The 26,681-nt window shown below is 49.1% G+C and overlaps 1 protein-coding gene across 1 annotated transcript in view; it reads left to right on the plus strand.

Annotated features, from left to right (window-relative positions):
• NPAS2 (neuronal PAS domain protein 2) overlaps positions 1–26,681 on the plus strand; it is a 140,135-nt gene that overhangs the window by 37,730 nt on the left and 75,724 nt on the right. The window contains exon 2 of the mRNA XM_081155769.1: positions 22,356–22,409. Within this exon, the coding sequence (XP_081011895.1) occupies positions 22,378–22,409 (32 nt within the window). The 5' untranslated portion in view covers positions 22,356–22,377. The remainder of the gene's footprint in view (positions 1–22,355; positions 22,410–26,681) is intronic.

A 26,681-nucleotide genomic window follows, 5' to 3' on the forward strand; every position in this document is an offset into this window, starting at 1 on the left:
CGGGCTCTCTGCTCCACCCGCACCCACACCGGGCAAGGGGCCCGCACGAGCTTGTGATGGGGACTCTATCTAACGGCACCCACGGACTTCAGTTGCTCTCCCGTCTCCTCCCAGCCCGGGCACAGCAGTGGGCATCGTGGGCACTAGGAGGTGCATATTTAATATAGCTGGACCATTTGCACATGGTAAGGAAATGTCTTTTGTGCAGATATTTTATATCTTGGCCATTTTGACCATTCTGTGAGTCCTAAGGGCTCCTGGTGTGTATGTAACTCGTGCAGGACCCCCGAGCCCACTTTGTGGTGTGATTGCCAGACGCCTCTCACACTGCTCCCTCCCTGAAGGCAAGCCTGGGCTTCACGCACACCTAACTTGCCACGCTGCCCAGTCTAAGCCAAACATAACTCAGCACTGAGGAACCGCTGGAAGAAACGGATGGAAGCACGTCTAGTACATCGAGACGGTCTAGCTGTGAAGGTGCTGTGCTGAGACGTCGAGGTGGGATGTGTGTGTGCTGGAAATAACAACTAGATGCCTAGTGGGAACTGGGGTAACTTAGAGTATTATGATGTAGCCTCCGATTTCTTTGGAAGTTATAAATAATTCAGAGCGCTTACGGGGTACCTTTTATCTTTCCTGGCTTGTCGATTTGTGTGGAGTTATTGTGCTTAATAAAATACAGAAAGAGGAAAGAGGGCTCGTCTGAATGCTTGCCTGGCATTTTGTGGTTTTTGTTTTAGTAACTATCAGGCATCTTAAATTCTAGACCTGGTAATCCATCAATATAGCCTATTAGGAGTATACCTAGATTGCTCATAAATTTCTTTGCTATTTTCTAAAACATGGCGATATAATAAGATTCCATGCTCCCTAAGTAGGTTTATAGCATATTATGGTGATGAACTGAGAGTTAAGTTCCCACTTGATTAGCCGACAACTTCCTGGGGTAAATAACTCCATGAGGACTCTGCTGTACAAATCCCGTGGGCAGTGTCTGGCTTTACAATTACGGAGCCATTTCTGAGGCATAAAGAAGATGACACTGAAAAATGGTTGCCAAGTCCTTTATATTATTCATAAATGTACACAACCAAAAAATGTGGCACAGCACTACCTTGTTATTTAAAGTGACTCCTAGTGTTTCAGGCTTGTAACAAGGATTTATGGTGAAAATACAGAGCAGCAGTCCTCACTCTTATTGTTTTAGGGCTCCTTTACCATCTTAAAAACTGCTGAGAATCCCAGAGTTTTTGTTTATGTGGCTTATATCCATGGGTACTTACCATTTTAGAAATTAAAACAGAAAATCTTAAAGTATTATTAATTTTAAAATAAGTTAGTTACATCGCATTCTAACATAAAAAATATTAACTGTGTTTCCCAGAACGATATAGTTTAGTGAGAAGAGTGGCCTTGTTTGTGTGCTTGCAAATCTTTTTCAATGTCTTGCGTGATAGAAGACAGTTATCACACATTAGCCTCCTCTGGGAAATTCCACTGTACACTCCTGAGAAAATGAGATTGAAAAAGACAAATACTGTGTTAGTAGTGGACTCTTTGGACCCCCGAATAGGACATGAGCACCCCAGGGATCACTGGGCCATGCTTTGAAGATCACTAATATAGTCAGCTGAACCAGGAAATTCTTGAACATAAGAACCCTGAACCCACTAAAACTCTGTTCTCTGTGCCAAGATGCTGGCAGCCCCGGGAGGAGGTGGGCTGCTCTGCCGGCCGCGCTGCGCGGTGCCTCGGGCAGACTCGCAGCCTGCCTGTGGCCGGGCACAGCCGGGCCCCCGCCTGCCTGCCGCTGTGTGCCCGGGCCCTCCTCGCCCCACTGGCGGCCCGTGGGCAGCTCACGCGACTCACCGGGCTCCCTGACCACCCACCACGAACCCATTCTGCATTGTACGACACTACTACTCAACTCGGGTAACCTGGTCACTCCAGTCACTACCAATCACATGGCACTAATTAGGAGAAGAGTGCCCTGGCTGGTGGCCTGGTTGGTGGGAGCATCGTCCCATGCCCGGGAGGCGGCGGGTTTGCTCCCCAGCCGGGCACACACCGAGGCAACCGGTAGATGCTTCTCTCTCACAGCGATCTCTCTCTCTCTCTCTGTTCCCCCCCTTCCTCTCTCTGAAAATCAATAAAAACGTTTCCTCAGGTGAGGGTTAGAAAAAATAAAAATAATAAAAGGAGGCTCGTGAACAGATAGACCCCAAGTCAAAAATATGACCCTTTGACCCGTCTCAGAGATTTTAGGAAAGGGGCGGGTCCAGGTACCCGGTGCCATGGCCTGAAGGCTCGGCCGACATGCAGGAGGCTGTCGCTTTGTCGTGGTTCTTGACGTGTCTCTGTGGCGTACAGCTCCGGGACGATGCGAGTTCTCCCGGCCCTGCCTGGCCCCCGGCTGTGCCCGCGCCGTCCCGCCCCAGCCGGCCGCGGCTCCGGTTTGCGTGACGGGCGCTCCAGGCTGTGTTTGCGACCTTGGGGCCTGCAGTTCCATGGCGCTTGTCTCTAAGAGTGGATGCGTTTCCATTTATCCTCTTGGGAGGGCTGGCTTCTTGCACCTAAGGACTGATGTTTCTCATGAAGTTGGAAAATTTTTCTTCTGAATATTTCCTGTCCCCCGTTCTCCTCGATGCCTGTGATCGGCACCCAGGTCTGTGCCCCAGATCTGTCAGCTAGACGTCACCTTCTCCTCTCTTGTCTCTTAGACTCTTATATGTTCCATCTTTTCCTCTCTCTGTTCTGCAATCTGGGTAATTTGTTCAGATCTGCTTTAACCTTTACTGATTCTTGCTGTACCCATGTCTCAGCTTAATTTTAACCAGTCTATTGAGTGTTTAAATTTGTTATTATATTATTCTGATTGCTTTGTCAAACTTTCAAAATTCTCCGGTTTTTTCAAAAATAATTCCTGTTCCTTGCTTTTATTTTCAAGCCTCCTGTTTATATCTTTAAACATATTAGACATATTTTAAAAACATATTTTAAAGTTTACGCACGATCCTTCCAATATCTGAAATTGCTGCAACTGAGTTCCTGCTGTCGCTCCTGCTGGGTCCCTTTGCTTGTATACTTTCTGAATTTTGGCTGGACTCAGATTCCTTGGAATATGATCTGTGAAGAGATTTTAAAGTCTGAGTTCAAGTTACATTTTTTTAATGGACACAACTTTTCAAACTTTATTTTCTATCAGCCTTATTCTGTCTAAGAGTTTGGGGACTAACAGCTAAGGCCCCTCGGGGGCTGTTCCTGCCGGTCGGTGCCCTGAGCAGTGGGTGCAGCCCAGTCCCTGTCCTCGTGGCGGCCGAGCTCCAGGCTTCCATGGGGAACCGCTGAATGGCTGGGGGCCCCTGCGCCTCCAGACCCCCTGCAGCCTCAGGCTGAGCAGCAGCGAGCTCAGGGCCCGGAGCTGTCCATCCCCCTGATGCCTCCTCGGTCACACCCGCCAGCAGCGCCTGCTCTTCCTCTCCAGTCTCCTCAGGGTCTCTGTAGAAGCAGAGATCAGGCCGGACCTCCCGTGGGTGCTCTCGGGAGATGGTGCCACCATGCGCGGAACTTCCCGGGCCAGCACCCGCCACATTCACCCACCGAGCGAGCCCCCTTGCTGCTGCCAGGGCTGGCAGTGCCCATGGAGCGCGTGAGGGGCTGGTGCTCAGCTGGAGGGCATCCTCGCCTTCGTTTGCAGGACACCAAGGGCTCTGGGCATGGTGAAGGTTTCCCTTTAATTACGTGGGAGCCGAGAACCACGCTGCGTGGACTCTCTCTGGGTATCACGAGACGGTCGGTTACCTTCCTCTAAAGGGCCTGTGTTTGTTGCAGGCCTGGTGCACTGCTGCTGCGTCCCGACCGCCTGGGCACGCCAGTCCTCCCTGACGGATCTCAAGCACACAGATGGAATTTGGGCCAGATACCGGTGTGAAAACCTTCTCGTGGTCATGACTATTTGAGGGAGATTGTTTTTCTCCTTGGGGTCACAACAGCAAGTTTCTTCCTGTGCCTCTGTGGCCTCCTGCTGGGCTCCACCATGGACAGGGCCTGTCGCTTTCCTTTGCCTCACCCCACACAGCAGCAGAGCAAGGCTTCAGGTGACCAGGGGCCCCTCCCGGGAGAGCCTGCCTCACCCTGTTCACTCCCGGGACCGCACACCCCTGTGCTTGACCCGTACAGACTCCTTACGGGTCAGCTCAGCAGTGGCTCCGCCGTTTCTGCTCTCTTATCTTCGCTTTCGGTTGACTCAGCAGGAGGTTGTCCAGGTATCTAGAAGTAGAACTACATACAGTTCGTAAATGTTTTGTGTCCTGATGGTCAAGGGGCCCCCTCTTGTCTCTAGCAAATACCAACTTCTCTGTTCAGTTCCTCAACCCAAGGATGGCATGAATGGGCCCCATATTTTTCCATGTCCTTTGCAGTTCAACACATACCACCAGCCAGCACTGAAGTGTGTGGGGCTGTGCAGATATCACCAGATACGGTTGTGGCAGATGCGGATGCTTCATACCCCTCCAGGTGATGATTCCCGGGAGGGGCCCTGCCCTTTGTGCCTTTGAGCTGTGTGGCCTTTGGTGGCACCTTGGACTTTGCGAGAGCTGGGCCCTGTGTCATTTACACCCAAAATCAATGCCCCTGCCTCCTTGTCACTGCTATTCTGGCAGCCTTCTCCCAGGTGGGCCTGGGTGTCCCCCCACATGCCTCGGGCATCCTGTTTCTTTCTTTCAGCCCTATGCCCTAAGGCAGGGGTCGGCCTGTGGGCTGCCCCCCACACAGCCTGTTTTGTAAATAAACTTCTATTAGAACACAGCCACACCCATTCATACGTCTGTGGCTACTTTCATCCTACAGTGACCAGCAAAACTGAAAATATTTGCTGTTTGTCCCTTTACAGAAAGAGCTTGCCCACCCTGCCCTACGCTGCTCACCTGTCCCTCGGGTCTTCCCTAGAGGACCTTGTATCAAGGCCTCCCCGCCTCATCGCCACACACATAGCCTTGTTCCACGACAGCTCCCGCCTGTCCTCAGCCTGGTCAGGATTTGCCCTTGGGGACCCTAGAAATGCATCACTGCGTGTTAAAGGACAGTTAGCAGCGTGCCCTGGAAACCCTCGCTGAATTTCCTTAGACGCTTAGTGTTCCTGCTCCATCAGGAGCTTCACCGCCCTGGGGGAGGTGCTCCATCCCAGACCACCTAGGAGAAGGCAGCTCTCCTGCCTCCATTCGTCTACACATTTCCTGCAAATGCACATTTTAAGCAGTAGACATAATCCTGGAAATAAAACAACAAACATTTAAAACATTTTTAGTAAAGTTAAATAGCACTTCTTGGCATAGAGGAGCTCTCCTTTTAAAGCAGTATCGAGGAATGAAGAATTAATTAGCTAATGAACCTGACAGCAGTCACCGACCAGTAGTCTGTTTCGTAGAAGGGACCCCTCACTGTGCTTGACCGCACCGGGAAGAATGTGGGCTGTGGACGGCCTCGTGGTCGGGAGTGTGGGCTGTGGGGCCAGGCTGCTCAGACGGGCCCCCCCGTGACACAGACCCACCGGCGGCCGTGAGCAGGGCACTCAGTCTCTCTGCACTCAGTTTTCCTGTCTGGACAGAGGGCCCATCAGGTTCCTGGCGTGATGAAGTAAGAGGAAAACGCTGTGAAGCACCACAGCGGTGCCGGGCCCCAAGAAGCCAGTATCACCCTATGTTACTGAATCCTTCTGGCCTATGTTTCCTCATCTGCAAAATGGAAATCACAGCAATAAACCTCGGCTTAGTTTGAGGAGTACCTAGGATGGATTTAAAGCACAAACCAGGGCACACTGTAGGGGCCAAGTAAGTTGTAGGTGGATGCCACTCTCCGTATCTTCATTCCCTGGTGAGGCTACCTGTAAATTCCTTTTTTAAAAGAAATGGTTTCTAGAAACATCGGGAACCTAGTGGCCACCCTGGTGGGCCTTCAGTGACTGCTTTGGCTCGTGCTATTGTAAGCACTGTCTGAGAGGCCCAGAGAGGTTTGTGAGGGTTCTCCTGTCCTCCAGCGCTGCTTCCCCAAGGCTCAGCTCCCACCTGCCTGGCCCTCCCACCTTGGTGCTCCTGTGACACTTTGGCGACTTTGCCTACGAGACAGAGCTGGAGTGATTCATCTGTGTGCCTGCTGTGACTGGCAGGCTATGTTCCAGGAGGTACGGAAGGCCTGCTGGTTCAGGGCACACAAAAATTAACAAATAAACAGATGCCAATTAAAATCTCTGAGAATAGGAAGATTCTTGTCTTAAGAATTTTGCAGTGTGGCCCATTGTCCCAGCGCAATATTAAATCTCATGAGAGTACTGTATAAATATATCCCTTTTCTTTACTCACCTCTGTGTTGCAGAGTAAATGGAAATATGCACATGAAATAACACCCATAATATAGGCCAGCTCAGCTATGTTATCCCCCGAACCTCTGTGTTTTCCCTATTCCTTACATTTTGTTCAAACATCATTTCACTTTTTAAGGCCATCTCTAAAAATATTTTTAGAATTACGATTTTATAAAGTGTTTAGTTTTTAATAATTCAGTGGGGATTCATTCGATGCGTGGATTTGGTTTACAAAATAAGCAGGGCTGCTGACCTGTGCAGAGGATGCCGTGACCTCAGAAACCCGCAGCCCTACCCTGCAGGAGTGCCGCCCGGCTTCGAGGCTGCTTGTCGGAGCTGTTCAGGGCATTACAGGGCTTAGCAAGTGCTCAAGGACAGAAAAGGCCTTCAGCTTTCAGTGAACTTGGAAAAGGAGAGGGGTTTGGGGAGGTTTTTGTTGAGAGGGTGGTTTTAAATACAGCACTCTGATCCTGGAGAGCTGCCTTCTTCTCTGGGATGGCTTTACTAAAAAGAGAAGAACTGCAGTGGAAAAATAACGTGTTGAGGATATGGAGACACGGAGCCCCTGTGCTGTGGGTGGGAATGTCAGCCGGAGCGGCGCCGGGGGAAGTGTGGCAGGTCCTCAGGCAGACAGACCCCCACGCGACCCGGCAGCCTCACTCCCGGGTCCACACCCAGGAGGAAGGAAAACGCGTCCACACAGACGCTCGCACCCGGCGTTCACAGCCGCGCGGAGGCTGGGTGGGGAGCGGGCGTGGGGCCTGCGGCCGCGGGCACCCGGGCCTGGAAGAGGAAGGACCCGCCAGGCGCCAGCACGAGCGAGCCTGAAGCCGCTCGCTCACGAGGGAGGCCCGGGGCTGGGTCACTCTGCGTGATTCCTTCTGTCTGGCGTGTCTAGATCAGGCAGGTCCACGGCCACAGGAGGGAGTGGAGTGGCCGTGGCAGCAGGTGCGCAGTGGGTGCAGCGTTTCTCCGGGCGACAGAGATTTGAAGTCAGAGAGAGGCGACGGGTGCACAGCCCGTGAATGCTGTAGGTGCCACTGATGGTACACTGTGAAATGGTTAATTATATGTTAAGTGAGTTTTACCTCTATTTTTTTTTTAAATAATTGAATCTGAGGGCCATCTTTCTGCTACAGCTGACAAGGCAGTGTCACGGACACAGTGTCACTGTCGCCAGGTGGGGAAGTGGAGACCCAAAGGCTGCACCGGTCCCCCGGCTCCTAACCCAGCCCTCCCCCCCCCCCCCCCGGCAGGCCTGGCCACCCACCCCCACACAGCCCGGCCTCTAAGTCCTGCCCCTGGCCCAGGCCGAGGAAGCCTGCGATGCCGGGGAGGGAGAGACAGACAGAGGAGGGAGAGACAGACAGAGGAGGGAGAGACAGACAGAGGAGGGAGAGACAGACAGAGGAGGGAGAGACAGACAGAGGAGGGAGAGACAGACAGAGGAGGGAGAGACAGACAGAGGAGGGAGAGACAGACAGAGGAGGGAGAGACAGACAGAGGAGGGAGAGACAGAGGAGGGAGAGACAGACAGAGGAGGGAGAGACAGACAGAGGAGGGAGAGACAGACAGAGGACGGAGGAGATTTGGCGGCCCCCCTGCTGTCTCAGCCTCTCGGGTGCAGAACACACCTGAGCTCCCCAGAGCCCGGCTCCCCGGGTCCTGACCCAGTTCACAACTTCGCACTGTGCTCTGGGTTGTGACTGAGGCCAAGTTGAGGGTACTAGTGAGGGTAAGAGCGATGGTGGGTGCACAGGGTGGCTCCCAGATGGGGGCCATGCAGGGAGGGCCCGGGGAAGGCGCTCTGGGCGGGGCATGGAGGGAGGGGCAGTGTTTCTGATGCTGCGGCGGGCATGGAAGGGGCAGATCCAGCAGCCCCCTGCCAAGTGCTGATGCTCCTGGTTTGGTACAGAGCGTGTGTGCGTGTGCGTGTGCGTGTGTGTGTGTGCGTGTGTGTGTGTGTGCGTGTGTGTGCGTGTGCGTGTGTGTGTGTGGTTCTGCCTTTTCACTATATATGTAGCTTTGTGTGACAACCACTACCTGTTCCCTTGATTTTTTTAAAAAATAGTCGTGGGATCTCACAAACTCCATGAAGACTGACTTCCTGGTGCTTTCCTGGTGGCAGGACGGAGCCACTGTGCTTTTCAGTGGAGGGGACACCGTTCCCCGTGTTCTAGACTGACAGCCCCGCTGCCCTGCCTGTATGGAGCCGCACACGCACGCACTGTGCACACGGCCATCCCGGGTCCTCTGTGGAGGTCTGCAGTGCCAGGCAGACTACCCCGAGGCCTGTCGCCTTGGCTGGGAAAGGGAGGAGCCTGCTGTTTACCTGTCTTTTGTGGGGGAGAAGCTGGAGTGGAGTCAGAGGGTCTTGAAACGGAAGTTACTCTCGTCTGTAAGGAAAGGAAACTGACCCAGCCAGCGGGGAGTTCCTTGGAATCACATGTTTCCCACACTTGCAAATGCAGATCTGCATCCAAGGGGCCCACTGTCGACAGTGGGCTGGAATCTAAGCAGTAGAGCGGGAATTTGCAGCCACAACTCAGAGCATAGAAAAGCCGTATTTCCTTCTTTATAATATTAAATTTCAGATAGAAGCATTAATTTTTTTAAACTGACTCCAGTCCAGAAACTGAAGGCCTTGCGAGGACCACCAGGGCCAGACGTCAGCAGTGACTGGGTGAATGCCAGGCTATTGCAGATTCTGTCATAGGTGGTGCGAGCAAGGTCAGAGGTCAGAATGGGTTCATGGCCTCATCGTTCCCAACTGAGAGCGTCAGCACCTGGCAGGAGATGGGAAGCAGGTCCTTGACCCACACCTGACTCATTTGCCAAGAGGCACCTCAGAGCCACACACAGCAGCAGCGTAACCTGGACCTCAGGCAGCCACGTATCCAGGACGTGAAGGACTTGCGTACATACTGTTAAGACAAACTCGCACGAATTGCCCCGACCTGTCACCATGCACAGCCATGGATGGAAAGTGCTCTGTGGTGACCAGGGCTCCTGCCCCATGGCTCCCTCATCCTGCCTCCTTGTCACTTGTACGGACACCTGTGCAGGTAATTCTTACCCAGAAGAGCACACGAGCTAAACGATCATCTTCAGATAGTTATAAGACATCATTTTTATATGACATTTCAGAGTTTACAAAATTATTTCTTACTCCACCAAGGAAGAAACCACAGTTCAAAAAATGAGGTGATTCTCCGAGGTCACCAGCTGGGCAGTGATGATCCGACACAGAGGCCCCCTCCCGCCGCTCCAGGCCCGTCACCGCAGTCTTCCCACCGCCGCCCCGCGTGGCGCGGGAGCCTCGTTCTGTGAGTTTGGAAAGAGGAGCAGCCCTGCCTCCATGGGGAGCCCATCTGGGCTCCTTTCTCCTGTCCTGCCCCGTGAGAGTCTCCCAGGGAAGGGCAGGACTTGAGAGAACTTGATCCTGCTGCTGGACTCAGGTCTCCAAACCCAGATCTATGGCCCAGGTCCGTCCCATGAGGCACTTTTGAAGTTTGCTTTTGTGAAAAACCACATAATTTTCAATATTTTAAACTTTCTGTAAGGCTGTGCTTCCTGAATTCAGCTCCTTCCTTTCTGTCTATATCCAAGTCACACTCTCATTGTCTCTCTGTGGCCACACAAGGGTACTTAGGAACTTACCAGGAAACAAACAGTACGTTTGGAAGATAAAAATTACCGCATTTGTTTTTCTGCAACCAAGATAAGAGACAACAGAAAGGGGAGTGTACATGCTTTGTATGACCCGCTATGATCCCATCTCTAATGTGCATGTATTTTTCCACCCCCTGGAACACTTGGCCTCATGGTGGTATAAATATTACCATGTTCCCATCTTACCATGTTGCCACACGACACACATGAGCACGCGCGCACACAGACACACACACACACACACACACACACACACTGTACATCGTGAAAACCTCACTTGTGATCATGGCTAAGAAAGGCTATGCTGCTGTTCTTAATATAATTTTTCGTGACCTCAAAATGTCTGATTGCGCAGGGCCAGAGACAGACCACTCAGCGGGGACGGGCCTGTTGTTCTTACATGGGCACAGGCGTGGCTTTTGCTCAGGGGCAAAGCAGAGTGAACAGCGGAACCACGTGAAGGGGCAGAGTCTCAAATGAGTAACTTGGAGAGAGAAGGTGTTCTTGGAGGAAGGATTAGGGAGGACTTAACACTTCATATTGCCATTTAAAAAAATGTATATATATATGTATACTTATATATGCACTTAAATTACATACATACATGTAACAGGGCACCTGCCTGCCTAATGAGAATGGGCTAAGTAAGCCCTTTGCCTTCTTACTCTTAATGAAAGTGGAGTGGATTGCGATGTGTATGTATTGCTTCTCCCTAAGAAAACAATGAAAAAAGGGTTAATGTTTTTGTTTAAACCAGACATCTCAGTTTAGTTTATTTATTAATTTGTTGGTTTCCTTTCTTTCAAACAAGTTTGCAAAAATGAAATTTATTTCTGTTTATAACATTCACAGTGTGAGTGTGTCTTGGACTGATTGGCTCTGCTCTAAAGAAGTGGGTGGTTTTTCCATAGACTAGAGTCTAGCGTACTCTGGGCACTGCCAGCTGCAGGACTTCATTGAGGTAAACATAAGAATATAACACCGTAAGACAGACTCACCCCCTTAGTTAAGGTATCAAGTAAACGGAACATGCTCAGAGCTGCTGCTGCTGCATTAATAAATGCTTCGGCCCGGCCAGTGTGGCTCCTTGGTTGAGCTTGAATCAAGAGGTCAGCAGTTCGATTCCGGTCAGGGCACATGCCCGGGTTGTGGGCTCCCAAGTAGGGGGTGTGCAGGAGGTGGGCAATCGATGTTTCTCTCTCACCCATGTTTCTTTTTCTCTCCTTTTCCCTTCCTCTATCTAAAAATCAATAAAAACATATTTAAAAAATAAAGTGAATCAAAAGATGAATGCTTTGAATAGAAGACATGACTAATGTTGAGTCAGTTGATTTTAACAGCATTTCATTTTCAGCCTTGTTAAGTTTAGCCAAAAATATGTAAAACTAATTATTTAAAATCAAAAAAAGAATCCAAACTTTCCCCCCTTTTACGTGAATTTCGAAGTTTTAAAAAAACTGGTAGTTAGCTGTGACCTCCTGAAACCAGGCGTGGTATTTTGTTAAGCAGACTAAGCAGAGGTTGCAGGCTTTGCTGAAGAGGGGTCATAACTGAGGGGGTCTGTGCCCTTCTAATGAGTGGCCTGAGCCACTCACATCTAAAATACAGTTCAGTTCTCAGAAACACTTGTCGCCAGCTCTTCGGGAAACACTGTGATGAAGCTGAAGTGCAGGAGCCTCTGGATGGCAGGGGACATTTAAAGGACTTGCTGTGCAGCAGGTCCCCTGGTAGCTGTGAATATCTTTGGAATTTAAAAATAAAGCTAATTGACATCCATGGTCAATTGTTATTGAATGGCGCCTGATCCTATAATAATAACCACCACCTGAGCTAATATTCATTGAGCTTTTACCTCGTGGCTCACACTCTAGGTGCTTTACAGATAGCATGTCCTGAAGTCTCAGCTGCCCTGTGAAGTGGGAAACTGAGGCATAGAAAGGTTTAGTGACTTGCCCGAGTCACTCAGCTGGTTAATAACAGAGCCACAGTTTGAACATAGGATCTTTCTGGACCATTGCCTCTTAGCCACGGGTCCCCCTTTGTCGGTGTGGGGGCTTCCAGGGCACAATACACAGGGTGTCCCAAAAAACGTGTACACATTTGGAATGATTATAAAGGCAGTGTTTGTACTTCAACTGCGTTTTGTAACTTCCAGAAGCATTTTAGGATGCCTTTCCTTTGTTCAAAGCTTAGTCTGGCTGAAAGGAAAGAAGCATCAGTTGAGCTGTCCGCTGTAAAGTGTGTGCATGTTTTTGAGACACCCTGTGTGTGCTGAATGAACGTGTGAACAAAGGCCCAGGGCCAGGAGCGGAAGAACGAGGGACTGGCTGACAGAGGCCAAGGGGCCCTCTGGCCTTTGCCTTTTCTGTGTTTAAAAGGCCAAAGAGAAACTTTTCAGATAAGGTTGTTTCTGAAAGAGGCTGGGCGAGCCTTACCGAAGTCATGGGTTTTCAGGTCTGAACGTTTCTCAAAGGGTTATGGACAAAACCTTCTAATACCTTTGTTATAAAAATATAGAGGACACAATGTCCAGCATTTTAGAAGAGAGCCTTCTAAAAATTATACATCTCTGCATTTACGGATGTGGCACCGCGGCCACCTGGCCACAGGGCTGCTGCTCAGCTGAGAAGCTTTCTCCTGCTTCTGCTCCAGGGGCTGGCTGAGCTGTTCGAGGGGGTGAGCCAGGGGCCTTGTCTCTCCCAGAAGCCCTGGGGCGCAGGACCTGGCCCCCTTGGGACACCAGCATCGTGCTCCAAGTTTGTGCTGCGTCCTACCAAGATGACCGCTTTCGGACACCAGCTCCTGGAAGTAGGTGGGATCTCCTGGGCCCCGGGGGAACATCCCTCAACCCGGTTGGAGCTCTGTGCAACTTCTGAGCCCAACAGGCCCAAAGGGATGGCCTCTCCTTCCGGACAACGGCCGCTGGGACCAAACGCAGTAAACGCAGAGGCAGTGCCGTGCCCTTCCCCTCAACAGGGCCCTATGCCCCCGCCCTGGCACCTCTGGCTCATGTCCACCCCTGCCCCCGGCCTGTCCAGTTGCTACCAGTAGCCATGGGAGAGTCGAGGGGAAAGGCGTCAGGAGCAGGTGGGGGAAGGCACAAGCTGGGGCCAGCAGCAGGGTCGGCCGGGGCGCTGGTGCGGATGTTGGGGTGGCACCTGTGCGGGGGAGGGGCCGTTTCACCGCCAGGAAGACACGGGTCGGTTTGTGTTTGAAAGCGGCGGATGACAGTAGGGCCTGGGGTTTTTTAAGGAACCATTTCCCCAAACTTCCTTTGTGTTTCCGCCTCACCTGGGTCCCGTCTTCCCTCGGAGGCTGGGCCGGGCGCCGACCAGCTCTCTGTCCCCGGGTGCCCCGAGACCCCTCAGGAGCTCTCGGCGGTGGAAGGCGAGCTCGGGCGGGCCTGCCGCCGCTCGCCCACTCAGCCGGAGCCTGTTAGCCCGTCCAGAGGGGCCGCGCAGAGCAAGGGGCGTCCGAGCGTGCGGATGGCGGTCTCCTGGGTGAACGTGGTTTAATCGCTTTGCCCTGCCTCCATTAGTGTAAAGGGTTAGGACCCAGCACCCGAGGTGACTCGGGGACAGGTCCAGGCACAGGGCATCCTGCATCCCAGCGCAGGCCCTCCCCGCTGATCCCACATTACCTTGAATTCTTGCTGGGAACCAAAGGCCCCGCTTCTCTCCAAACATTAAAAACAGATCCCTAAGTGGAAGCTCCCCTGTGTCCTGGAGCCTGTGCTGAGCGCTGGAGTGTCTGCTGCTTGCCAAGGGGCACAGGGGATGGGAACTATGCCTGCCTCTGTCCAGGGCCACCGCTGGGGGGGGGGGGGCCTGGCCATGGCTGAAATGAATTGAGGTTATAGTCAGGTGAGGATGGTGACGCGTGGGTGGAAGTGCCTCCCTGGCCGTGGGGGGGGGGGCTGGGGAGATGACGAGGGCAGCCATGGCGTGGGGACAGCGGACGGCACTGTGGCAGTTTAGAGGTAGGGAACAGGGATGGGGGAAGATGTGACGGGTTGGGGCTGAAGTCACAGCTGTGAGTGGATGCTTAACAATTTGACGTGTGTTCTCTGAGCCGAGAGAAGTGCACTAGTGGGCGCGCACACCCCCCGGAACACACACACACACACACACACACACACACACACACACGCACTGCTTTTGTTCCCTCCTGAAATACCACCGTGTTGCTGCTTGCGGGCGTAGGGTAGTGTCAGGGGAAAATCGTAGGACCAGAGAGTCGTAATTACTGAGCTGGCATGAGAGAACCAGAAGCTAGAGCTCTATCTGCAGTTTACGTCACGAACTCATGTGTTCTGTGCACAGCAAAATGCTTTACCGAGGGTGTCCTGAGCCAGCCCTTTCTAATCCCAGAGCCGTGAGCACATAGTCCTGACGGAGGGGCCATAGCTCAGACTCTCCCTGACACCCTGAAGCCCACCCAGGGCCTTGGAGCTGGGTACAGAGGGGAGCTGAGCCAGTGGGCAATTTGTGCGTTTATTGGGGTCACTTCATTAGACATTTGTAACAGGAGAGAACTCAGTCTCTGTTTTATTTATTTATTTTTAAAGAATGTGGGGTTTTTAAAATAGGTATTTTTTAAAATATATTTTTATTGATTTCAGAGAGAGGAAGGGAGAGAGAGAGAGAGCTAGAAACATGGATGAAACAGAAACATCGATCAGCTGCCTCCTGCACACCCCCGGCTGGGTGATGCCAACCAACTGAGCACACCAGCCAGGGCTCAGTCTCTGTTTTAAAAAAGAAAAACTATTTCCCATCCCTCTTGCGGTTTCTTCAGTGTTACCCAGGCTCAGATGTGAATAACGAGAGAGCGCTTCTACACCACCTTCAACTTGCCGCACGAGCATCTGATCGTGCAAAGCAGGGATGCTGGAGGCTCCTGGTCCTGCGGGGCCGACACCCGCCTGGCCCAGCAGCGGAGCGGCCAGCGTGTCTGTGTGCGCCGGCCACGGGCTTGCTGACCAGTGGTGTCAGCCCACCCCTGCCTCCCGCCCAGGGGCTTCCCGGAGGAAGCGCCCCGCGGCCCTCCTGTGGGGTGCCCTGAGGCTCCCTGCCCGCGCCCCGCCTTCCTGCTGTGCTGCGGGACAGAGGCGGGCCCTCCTTCAGGCTGGGCTGTGGACCAGGCTGCGCGTGTCCCCGGAGGAGATGGAGGTGACCAGCCTCCGGGCGGCCGTGCAGACCACGGCAGGGCGGTGATGGGACTGTAAGGCAGGGGCTGCTCCGGGGCACCGGGAAGCATTAGAGAAACCCAGGTCCCTGTCCTGGGCATGGGAGCCCATGGAGGGCAGGTGTGGGCTCAGAGGGGAAGGAAATGACTGTTGGAGACCATCTCCAGCCAAAGCCGCGAGGTGCGCAGACACCGTTCCCAGGAGCTCCCCTGCGGCGGCTGCCTTACGTCACATCAGTGTGGCCCCGGGCCAGTGTTCTAACGACTGAGTAACAGGCCAGTGCTGGTTTCAAGTTGTTTTAGTTTTCAGCATTTTTTCTTTTTTTTATAATGAATGTCTCCATAATTTCCTTTAATCTAGAATAGCACCCGTGCCCCCCCGTTCAAGGCATCAAGGCCGCGGAGTCCACATGAGTTGTCTTAATGTCCATGAAATGGATTATTCGGTTGTATACTCATAATTTTTTTATTCAAAATATTACAGATGTCCCCTTTTTTCCCCATCGACCCCTTGCACCCTGCTCCCCCCCAGTCCCTCAACACACCATTGTCTGTGTCTTTGGCTTATGCATATGTGCATATAAGTTCTTTGGTTAATCTCTCCCTCCCCACCCAGCCACCCACCCACCCACCTTCCCTCAGATTCCTCAGTCTGCTCCATGCTCCCATGTCACTGAATCTGTTCTGTTCATCAGTTTATTAAGTTCTTTAGATTCCACATGTGAGTGAGATCATGTGATGTTTGTCTTTCTCTTCCTGGCTTATCTCACTCAGCATAATACTCTCCAGGTCCCTCCACACTGTCCCAAAGGGCACGAGATCCTTCTTTGCAGCTGCATAGTGTCCATGGTGTGAATGTCCCACAGCTTTTTATCCATCAGCTACTGATGGGCACCTGGGCTGTTTCCAGATCTTAGCTGTTGTAAACTGTGCTGCTATGAACATAGGGGTGCATATGTTCTTTCTGATTGGTATTTTGGGATCCTTAGGGTATATCCCTACAAGGCAGCTCCATTTCTAATTTTTTGAGGAACCTCCCTACTGTTTTCCACAGTGGCTGCCCCAGTCTGCATTCCCACCAGCAGTGCACCAGGGTCCCCTTTCTCCACACCCTCACCAGCACGTGTCATTTGTTGATTTGTTGATGGAGCCATTCTGACAGGTGTGAGGTGACACCTCATTGTGGGTTAAATTTGAATCTCTGATGATTAGCGACGTTGAGCATTTGCTCATATGTCTCTTGGCCTCTGTATGTCCTCTTTGGAAAACTGCTATTCAGGTCCTTTGCCCATTTCTTAATTGGACTGTTTGTCTACCTGGTGTTGAGTTGCATGAATTCTTTGCATAGTTTGGAAATTAGCCCCTTATTGAATGAATCATTGGTGAATATGTTCTCCCACACAGTGGGATCTCTTTTCATTTTGTTGATGGTTTCTTTTGCTGTGCAGAAGCTTTTTATTTTGATGTAGTCCATTTATTTATATTTTCCTGAGTTTCCCTTGCAGTCAGAGACATATCAGTAAAAATACTGCTGTGAAAGATGTCTGAGATTTTATTGTTTATGTTTTCTTTTAGGGTTTTTATGGTCTCATGAATTACATTTAAATGTTTTATCCATTTTGAGTTTATTCTTGTGTGTGGTGTAAGTTGGTGGTCTAGTTTCATTTTTTTGAATATGCCTGTCCAATTTTCCCAGCACCATTTATTGAAGAGACTGTCTTTACTCCATTGTATGCTCCTGCCTCCTTTGTCAAATATTAATTGCCCATAATGGCTTGGGTTGGGTTGATTTCTGGGCGCTCTGTTGTGTTCCATTGATCGATATGCCTGTTCTTATGCCAGGACCAGGCTGTTTTTATTACAGGGGCTTTGTAGTATAGTTTGATATCAAGTATTGTGATCCTTCCAAATTTGTTCTTCTTTCTCAAGATTGCTATAGCTATTGCTACAGGTCTTTTATGATTCCATATAAATTTCGGGGATATTTTTTCAAGTTCTGTAAAATATGCTATTGGTATTTTAATAGGAATTATATTGAATCTATAGCTTTATCCTGCAACTTTGCTGATTCATTTATTAAATCTAGTAGATTTTTGATGGAGTCTTTAGGGTTTTCTACGTACAATATCATGTCATCTGCAAATAATGACAGTTTTACTTTCTCTTTTCCAGTTTGGATGCCTTTTATGTTTTCTTCCTGTCTGATGGCTGTGGCAGGGACTTCCAGTACTATGTTGAATAAGAGGGTGAGAGTGGACACCCCTGTGTTGTGGAAATGGTTCTAGTATGATGTTGGCTGTGGGTTTGTCATATATGGTCTTTATTATGTTGAGGTATGATCCCTCTATTCCCCCTTTGTTGAGAGTTTTTATCAAAAATGGGTGCTGGATTTTGTAGAATGCTTTTTCTGTGTCTATTGATATGACCATGTGATTTTTTTCCTTCATTTTGCTTATGTGATGTGTCACATTTATTGATTTGTGAATATTGTACCAGCCCTGCATCCCTGGAATAAATCCTACTTGGGCATGGTGTATGATCTTTTTAATGTCTTGCTGGATCCAGTTTGCTAATATTTTGTTGAGGATTTTAGCACCTATGTTCATCAGGGATATTGGCTTGTAATTCTCTTTCTTTGTAGTGTCTTTCTCTGGTTTGGGGATTAGGAGGATGCTGGCCTGGTAAAAAGAGCTTGGAAGTCTTCCCTCCTCATGAATTGTTTGGAATAGCTTGAGGAGGATACGTGTTAGTTCTTCCTTGAATATTTGGTAAAATTCACCTGTGAAGCCATCCGGTCCAGGACTTTTGTTTGCTGGAATTTTTTTATTATTATTATTACTGCTTTGATTTCATTAATTGTCATTGGCCTGTTCAGATGTTCTGCTATTTCCTGATTCAATTTTGGAAGATGTATGTTTCTAGGAATTTGTCCATTTCACCCAAGTTGTCTATTTTGTTGGCATATAGTTGTTTGTAATATTTTCTGACAATCATTTGTATTTCTGTTATGTCTGCTGTTACCTCTCATCTTTCATTTCTGATTGTATTTATTTGTGTCTACTCTCTTTGTTTCTTGATGCATCTGGTTAAAGGTTCATCAGTCTTATTTATCTTTTCAAAAAACCAGCTTTGGTTTCACTGATCTTTTGTATTTTATTTTTAGTCTCTATGTCTTTTATTTCTGTCCTGATCTTTATTATTTCCTTTCTTCTACTTACTCTGGGATTTTCTTGCTGTTCTTTTTCCAGTTCTTTTAGGTGTAGAGTTAAACTGTTTACTAGATATTTTTCTTGTTTCTTGATGTAGGCCTGTAAAGTTATGAACGTCCCTCTCGGACTGCTTTCTTTGTGTCCCATAGATTTGGGGTGGTTGTATGTTCATTTTTGTTTGTCTCGAGGTAATTTTTTATTTCTTCCTTGGTCTCATTGGTAATCCATTTGTTGTTTAATAACATGCTATTTGGCCTTCATATGTTTGAATATTTTGGAGGTTTTTTGTCATGGTCAATTTCTAGTTTCATGCCGTTGCAGTCAGAGAAGGTGCTTGACATGATTTCAATCTTCTTAAATTTATTGAGACTTCTGTCTTAATATGCGGTCTGTCTTTGAGAATGTCCCATGTGCACTTGAGAATGTACATTCTGCTGCTTTGGGGTGAAATATTTTGTAAATATCAGTTAATTTTATCTGGTCTAGTGTGTTGATTTTTTTTGTCTGGAAAAACTCTCCATTGTTGACAGTGGGGTGTTAAAGTTTCCTACTATGATTGTATTGCTGTCAACCTCTTCTCCCTTAAAGTCCACCAAAAATTTTTCATATACTTAGGTGCTCTTATATTGGGTGCATATATGTCTATAAGGGTCATTTCCTTTTTTGGATCAATCCCTTTATTATTATGCAGTGACCCTCTTTGTCTCTTGTTACGGCCTTTATTTTGAGGCTCATTTTGTCAGGTGTAAGTATTGCCACCCCAGCTTTCTTTCCATTTCCATTTGCATGGAAATTTTTTCTCGATCCCTTCACTTTCACTCTGTATGAATATTTTGTTCTGAGGTGGGTCTTTTGTAGACAGCATATATATGGGTCAGGTTTTCTTATCCAACTAGACTATGACTTTTGATTGGAGCATTCAATCCATTTACATTTAAGGTTATTATTGATAAGTACTTATGTATTACCATTTTAATGCTATGTTCCTCTCTATATGTTTCTTCTTCTTAAAGAAGTCCCTTTAGCATTTCTTGCAATGCTGGTTTGGTGATAGCCTTCTTTTGTCTAGGAAGCTCTCTATTTCACCTTTGATTTTAAATGACAGTCTTGTTGGACAGAGCAATCTTAGTTGCAGATTCTTGTTTTTCATTACTTTGAATACTTCACACGGGTCCCTTCTGGCTTGAAGTTTTTCTGTTGAGAAATCAGCTGACAACCTAATGGGAACTTTCTTTTATGTAACTGACTGCCTTTCTCTCTTGTTGCCTTTAAGAATCTCTCTTTGTGTTTAATCTTGGCCATTTAATTATGATGTGTCTGGGTGTGGACCTCTTTATGTTTATTTTGTTGGGAACTCTCTGTGCTTTCTGAATTTGTGTGACATTTTCCTTCACCAGGTTAGGGAAGTTTTCTGTCATTATTTCTTCAAACAGGTTCTCTATCCCTTGCTCACTTTCTTCTCCTTCTGTCACCCCTATAATGTAGGTAGTGTTCCATTTCCTGTTGTCCCAAAGCTCCCTTAAACTGTTCTGCTTATTAATTATTTTGTCTTTTTTCTGTTCTGATTGAGTGATTTTTTTCTATTTTGTCTTCTAATTCACTGATTCAGTCCTATGCCTCATCCAGTCAACTGACAATTCCTTCTAGTATATTCTGTATTTCAGATGTGGCATTTTTTCATTTTCAGCTTATTATTTTTCATGGTTTTTATATCCTTCTTCATGGTGGTGTTACTCTCACTAAGTTTTCTGAACATTTTTATAACCATTACTTTGAATTCTCTAGCTGACATATTGCTTGCCTGTATTTCATTTAGCTCTTTTTCTGGAGTGTCTTCCTGTTCTTTCATTTGGGGCCTGTTTCTTTTTCTCTCCATTTTGGTTGTCTTTTTGTATTTGTTTCTATGTTTTAGAAAGGATTGCTATGACTCCCAGTTTTGATGGGGTGACCTTCTCTTGTAGGTGTCCTGTGGCTCCCAGTGGTGCAGTCTCCTTGATCTTCTGAGCTAGATTCTCTAGAAATGTCTCTTGTGTGGGTTGTTTCAACCCTCCTGTTGTAATTGGGTCTTGATTGCTAATGGCCCTTTTATGGTTGGGATTGACCCTCAGTCTGGTTGACTATGAGGCTCAACCCTAACCATACTGTGCAATCTGCTGTGCAGGTGCAGTCTCAAGATGTCTTGATGGGCGCCGTAGCACAACTGTTAACCCTTTAGGCTGGGTGTCTATAGAGGTAAACCGTTACCACCATGTATTCACTGTTTGTGTCTGCTTCTGCTAGACCAGTCTCTACGTTGTTTCTTCGGTGCTACTTAGATATAATATGTCCAGTCAGCTACACTTCTCTTGGTTTTCAAGTTGATTACACAGTATTTTAGCTGTAAATCCAGTCCCTGGCTGGGAACAAGGGCATGTAGACAGCAGTTACTCTGCAGCCATCTTTTCTTCCCCCAGTTATGTTTTTAAATAATAAGTTTGACATGTGTCCGTGAAGTGACTCTAAGTTTAAAGCAATGGGTCCAATTGTTAATCTGATTGAAGTTCAATAAATATGTATCAGAATCTAAAAACGGGAAATAATATAGTCATTGTATTTTTTTTAGGTTGGATCTACCATTTTAAACTTAGAGAGTCTTTATCTGAAATGAAGGAGGAGGAGACGGAGGAGGAGAAAGGGAGGGAGGGGGCAGGAGAGGGAGGAGGAAGGAGGGGAGGGAGAGGTAGGACGAGGGGAGGAAGGAGGGGAGGGAGAGGTAGGACGGGGGGGAGGGAGGGAGGGAGGAGGGAAATGGGTATAAAACTTGTATACCTCACAAAAGAAGCCATCTCAATGGCCAGTAAGTCTGTGAAATGATATTCAACACCATAGTCATCAGAGAAATGCAAATTCAAATCCCAGGGAGATCCCACGACAAGCCCACTAGAATGACTAAAATCAATAAGACTGGCAATACCGGGTACTGATGAGAACGAGGAGCCACCGGAGCTTTCTTGCTACTGGTGCACTTTGAAGAACACTTCAGCAGTTCCCCATAAGGGATATCTGAAAGTCGAGGAAAAGCAAAGTGCACATATTATGTGGAAATATAACTAACATACAATTTAAAAGTAAGTTTATCACCACCTCATCCAGGTGACTAAGGTCAATGGACAGTGATGTGCCCTGTTAATACCCTTGATGTGATGTGATGAGATGGACACTTGACCTCTGAGCACTTCCTCCTAAAAACTCATATGTCCAGTCTGACCATGAGAAAAAAATCAGACAAACCCGAATTGAGGGACACCCTACAAACACTCTTTAAAATTGTGAAAGTCATCAGAAACAAGGAAAATCTGAGCAACAACCACATTGGAGAGATAACTAAGGAGACACAATGACTAAAGTTAATGTGTCCTAGAAGGGATCCTGGGGCAGAAAACGAACAGTAGGCAAAAACTAAGGAAATATTAATAAAATATCGAGTTTATCTAATGATAATGTATCAATAACAGTTCATTAATTGTGTCAGTTGTACGTTACTGATGTAAGGTGTTTATAATAGGGGAAACTGGGTGCAAGATACATAGGAACGCTCTCTAATGGCTTTGCATTTTCTGTAAACCTAAGATTGCCCATTTTACTCTCATGAGTGTGCAGTGGACTTTCCTGGATGTTCTTCGACACCTGACGAGTGCATCACTCTGATGCCTAATAGAATAAGTGGTGTGTATTTAAGATTTCTCAGTTTTAACCCATGTACACAAGAGCTCTTTAAAGTCCTCAGTTATTTGTGAGTATACAAAGGGTTGCTTGGACAAAAAAGTTTGAGAACCTCTGGACTAAGGCATGTGGTTTAGATAAAACTAAAATGGGAACAACCAGAAAGATCTGTAAGAAAGAGCTAGACGCAGACAGCAGTCGGTGATCACTGTTCTCTTTTGCAGGAAAAACAGCGTAGAAAGTCTAATGGATGAAGATGAGAAAGACAGAGCGAAGAGGTAAGAGGAGCGGCCTCCTGCTTCGGCAGGGCTCTGTGTGGCCGGCCGGCCTGAGCCTGGCCTGTCTGGCAGGAGAGCCACAGGGCCATGCGCTCGGTGCCCTCCCTGAACTACTGCAGTGCTTTATTCCAGAATGGAGACCAGCTCCTTGGTTTTGTTCCTTACCCAGAAATTACTCATTGGCACTTGCCAAGTGGTTTTATATTTTTCACATGTCCGTGTGTTAACCCCGTTGAGTTCAGTCTGCTTTCAGAGGCCTCCGGTGGCAGCTTTTCCAAGACACACTGCCTGGTAAGGCAGCTGGACTGGAGCAGGTGGGCCTGGGCTCAGATCCTGACTCTGGTGTCAGGGAGCTGCCTGGCTTTGAGCAGCAATAGTAACAATCATTCCTGCACATTGAACACACTGACCACCTGCACTGTGCTGAGCACTTCCAGGTGCATTGTATCCATTTCCTCACCTGCACCTGGGGACACAGCAGCCTGGCACTGTTGTTGGGTTAACCAGAAACACCAGCTTGGTAGCTGGTGTGTCAGAGCTGTCCCAACCTTGCTGTATATGAGGTGGAGTCAGAAAGTTGATATTTTGAATGTAAAGATTCCAGGTAACGTCTGGTCAAATATTACCAATGTCACATGATTCACCTGAGTTGACAGTTGCTGTGCTGGGCTCTGGGAAATAAAGGGGGGGTCAAAGGCCCCCTGCCCGTGAGGAGGGCACAGGTGAATGGAGGCAGTTGGTAGGCAACACAAATCATTGGGCTGCAGGGTGCCAGCCCAGCATAGGGCACTGTGAGGACACAGAGGGCTAGCCGCTTCCTTCAGTCTCACCCCTTCCTGCTCCTGCCACTGAGTGTGTGGCGGGCCCCTCTGTCCTGGGGACAGCCTCTCGTGTGCCTGCAGACCTGAAGGGTTTGCCCGCTTCCCTTCACAGAACCCATGGCCTGGTTGTCGCTTACAGAATCCTACACTTGCAAATGGTGGGGCCCTCAGAAGTCACCAGTTCTGAGGCTCCGAGGGTCAGTCCTTCCATATCACCTGGGGATGGGACCAGCCCCTGCAGACCTGCTAGACCTGAGTCTGGGGGACACAGAGGGAGTCTGTATTGGTTGTTAATTTCCCAAGTATTTTCTTTAAAAAAACAACCATGGAACAGGGAATACCGCCAGAAGTGTAGACGAAATGGGCTATAGAAGCTGGGAGCTGAGCACTGGGGGTCATCCTACCCTCACCGCTCCTGCTCCATGTGTTTGAGATTTCAACAGCAACACAAATAACTTCCCAGCTCGTTCTGAAGTAGCAGACCCTTGCCCTGTGTTAGGAAACAACTCCTGCAGTGCTTTCCAGACCTTAGGCCACGACCTCGGAGGGCTGCAAAACCCACGTGGTCCCAAGCAACAAGCAAGTGAACAGACTAGACCAGACGAGACCAGACAAGAATAGCGCCCTCCTGCTCTCTCGTGGGCACGCGGCCTCCAGTTCTTTCCTCTGGGTGCTTTGCCTCTTGGTTTTGCCCAGGTAGCTGTGGACAGAGGGCTGGAGGCAGGGCCCTGAGCTGCGCTCCCAGCTGGCCCTGTTCTAGCTGATAAATTCCAGCAACCCCTTCTCCTCTCGAATCCTCTACTTTCTCACCTGCAGCACCAGGGTAACCATTTCTGTCTTTCCCTCCTCTTGAATTATTTTGGGAATCAGCCACAAAATATACCAAGAAGCTCTTTTTTAAAAATATTGATTGCAGAGCATTTCACAATAACACATTTACAAGGTATCCTCGTTAGCAGTAATGGAAAGATCGACAGTGGTGGCTGCTGGCCACCATGTGCTCTCTGGTGCCTGGCCCATCAACGCAGGCAGTAATGGGTTAAGTACTTTTTAAAAAAAATTTTTAATCTTCCCCCAAGGACATGATTTTATTAATTTTTTTTTTTTTTAGAGAGAGAGAGGAAGGGAGAGGGAGAGAGAAACATCAATGTGAGAGGGACACATTGACTGGTTGCCTCCCACCACACCCCAACCGGGGCGGGGAGTGGACCCACAACAACCCAGGTACGTGCACTTGACCAGGAATCAAACCCGAGACCCTTCAGTGCCCTGGCCGACACTCTAACCACTGAGCTACACCGGCCAGGGCTATTTGGATTTTTTTATCAAATTTTCTGAACCAGGCCACGGTTGCACTTTCTTCTGTGAATTTCCATGTAAACCCAGGGACTGTTAATTGAGAGACAAAAACATGGTCCTTGAACTCAAAAGGAAACAGTTTAATTGAGATAGTGAGGCTCACCTTTTACCATTTTGTGTCCCAGTCATAAGCATGTCTTCCTAACTCCATCTGACATAGTTCTGTGTGTGTGGAGGGGCAGGAAGTGCACAGCTTAGAGTCCGACAGGCCTGGTGTTTATTCTCCCCACTTTTTTTTTCTGTCCTTGGACGAGTCACTAAACGTCTCTTAGCCTCAGTCTGTCCCTCTGTAAAATGGGGGTGGGAATAGGAGCAACCTCTTCCTGGGTCACTGCAGGAACTAAGCCCCTGGGGGCGGGGCTGGACCTGAGGCTGCAGCAGGCTCCAGGCACTAACTCTCGCCCTCGCCACACCCCTCCACATAGTTCTTATTCGCCCCATCTTGCAGTTGAGGAAGCTGAGGCATAGGGCTCGCGCAGCAGTCAGTAGCAGGCAGGGACTCAAATTCAGGCACCATTTGCTAAAATCTGGACCCTAACAGCTTCTCAGGACAGCCCTGAAAGCTGCTGCTTTGGATTCACTACATGCCCAAGGACAGAAAGTGCGGGCAGGAATCCTGCTTCTCAAAGACAGCGAGTTGCCCCAACTGCAGCTTCGTGAAACCAGCTTGCTCTCCTTCCGCCAGAGCTGGACCCTGAGAAGCCGCTGCTTTGTGTGACCCTCTTTCTTTGATCCCACATTAAATGATTGCTCGTCAGCGTTCATTAACGCCGCATTCCCTCCTGGGCTGGGAAGTGGTGTGTTGGTTGGGGAGGGAGGGCGGTGGAGAGTCTCGGCTGTGCCGCCTTTTCTCAGTGGGAGCCCAGTGTGGGCAAGTGCAGCTGCCGGGGGCTCTGGGTGGAGCCCAAGCCGGTTCTGAACCACAAGCTAACAGGCTTGTTAATCTCTGCCCCCAGCCCGTAGTCCCAGCGTCAGCAGCGCAGTGTTGGGACCAGGTCGCAGTGTGCGGCTCGCCAAGGATGCAGCCTGCGCCTGCTGCAGAAGCCCAGGCCCTGGGGGGGCTGCTGCCCGGGTCCCCGGGTGGGGTGGATGTGAACCAGGCCTCCACGGGCCGTCAGTATTGGTCAGCTCACTGAGCCGCGGGTGAGCAGCTGGGAGATCGGCTGGGCAAGCTGGGGAGCCCTTGGGAACAAGCATCGAGGGAAAGGGCATGTCCTGTGGGGTCTGTGTGGACAAAGCTGGGATGGTGATCGGAGTGTCTAAGCTCTACTTCCTTAGTGCTCCTTCGTGGAGAGTCCTATGGTTAAGAGGAGAGACTGACCTCATTTTACTATCTCATTTCTCTAGCTGTAAATCCTGGGTCTGAGAGAAAGGCTGGCCTAGTCCGCGGAGGCTGAGCCAGCTCCGTACACCCGCTGACGCCCTGTGGCAGGCCCAGTGCCCAGCAGAAAGGCCTGGCCCTGCGCGGTGTGCTCGTGCTCCTAGCTAGGGCCTGTCCTGCTAAATTTGCTGTGATTTTCTTTCATAGGCTCTTGACTGGTGTTGGGTACATCATGTTAGCCCCTACACGGCAGGAAAACGGCAGTAAAATTTGCCTGAGGCTTCCTTTATGTTTGTTTTACCTGGTGATTAAGGGGACAGCGAGCCTTGCGAGAACATGAAGGTATCAGGATACACAGTCACACATATTACCCCGCAATTTCCACATAAGTGATTCTGGATTCAAAGCAAAGGAGAAAGGGGAGCTGTCCTTGCAGGATGCTAGTTCTGACTATGGCCCAGTAAACAGCAGAATGGAAAAGGGACCCCCCTCTTTGGGGGCTTTTGGCTTCTATCCTGGTGGGATCCTTTAGTTGGCTACAAAGACTTGTCAGAAGGAGAAACATGGGCTTGGTAAGCTTAAAAATGTGAGAATGTCTTAGCTCAGGGACACCCGGGACCAACCAGTGGGCATTCGAGGCAATAGGCAATTCACCAAAAGCCCTTTCAGTGATTCCAATTAATTTTAAATTGTAAGAAGATGGTCAGAAATTCACCATCCTGAAAACACTCCTTTTCCTCAGAAGAGCCAGCGTTCCCTGTAGGGTCTCAG

The sequence above is a fragment of the Miniopterus schreibersii genome, assembly GCF_964146895.1.
Source record: "Miniopterus schreibersii genome assembly, chromosome: 13".
Taxonomy (NCBI): Eukaryota; Metazoa; Chordata; class Mammalia; order Chiroptera; family Miniopteridae; genus Miniopterus; species Miniopterus schreibersii.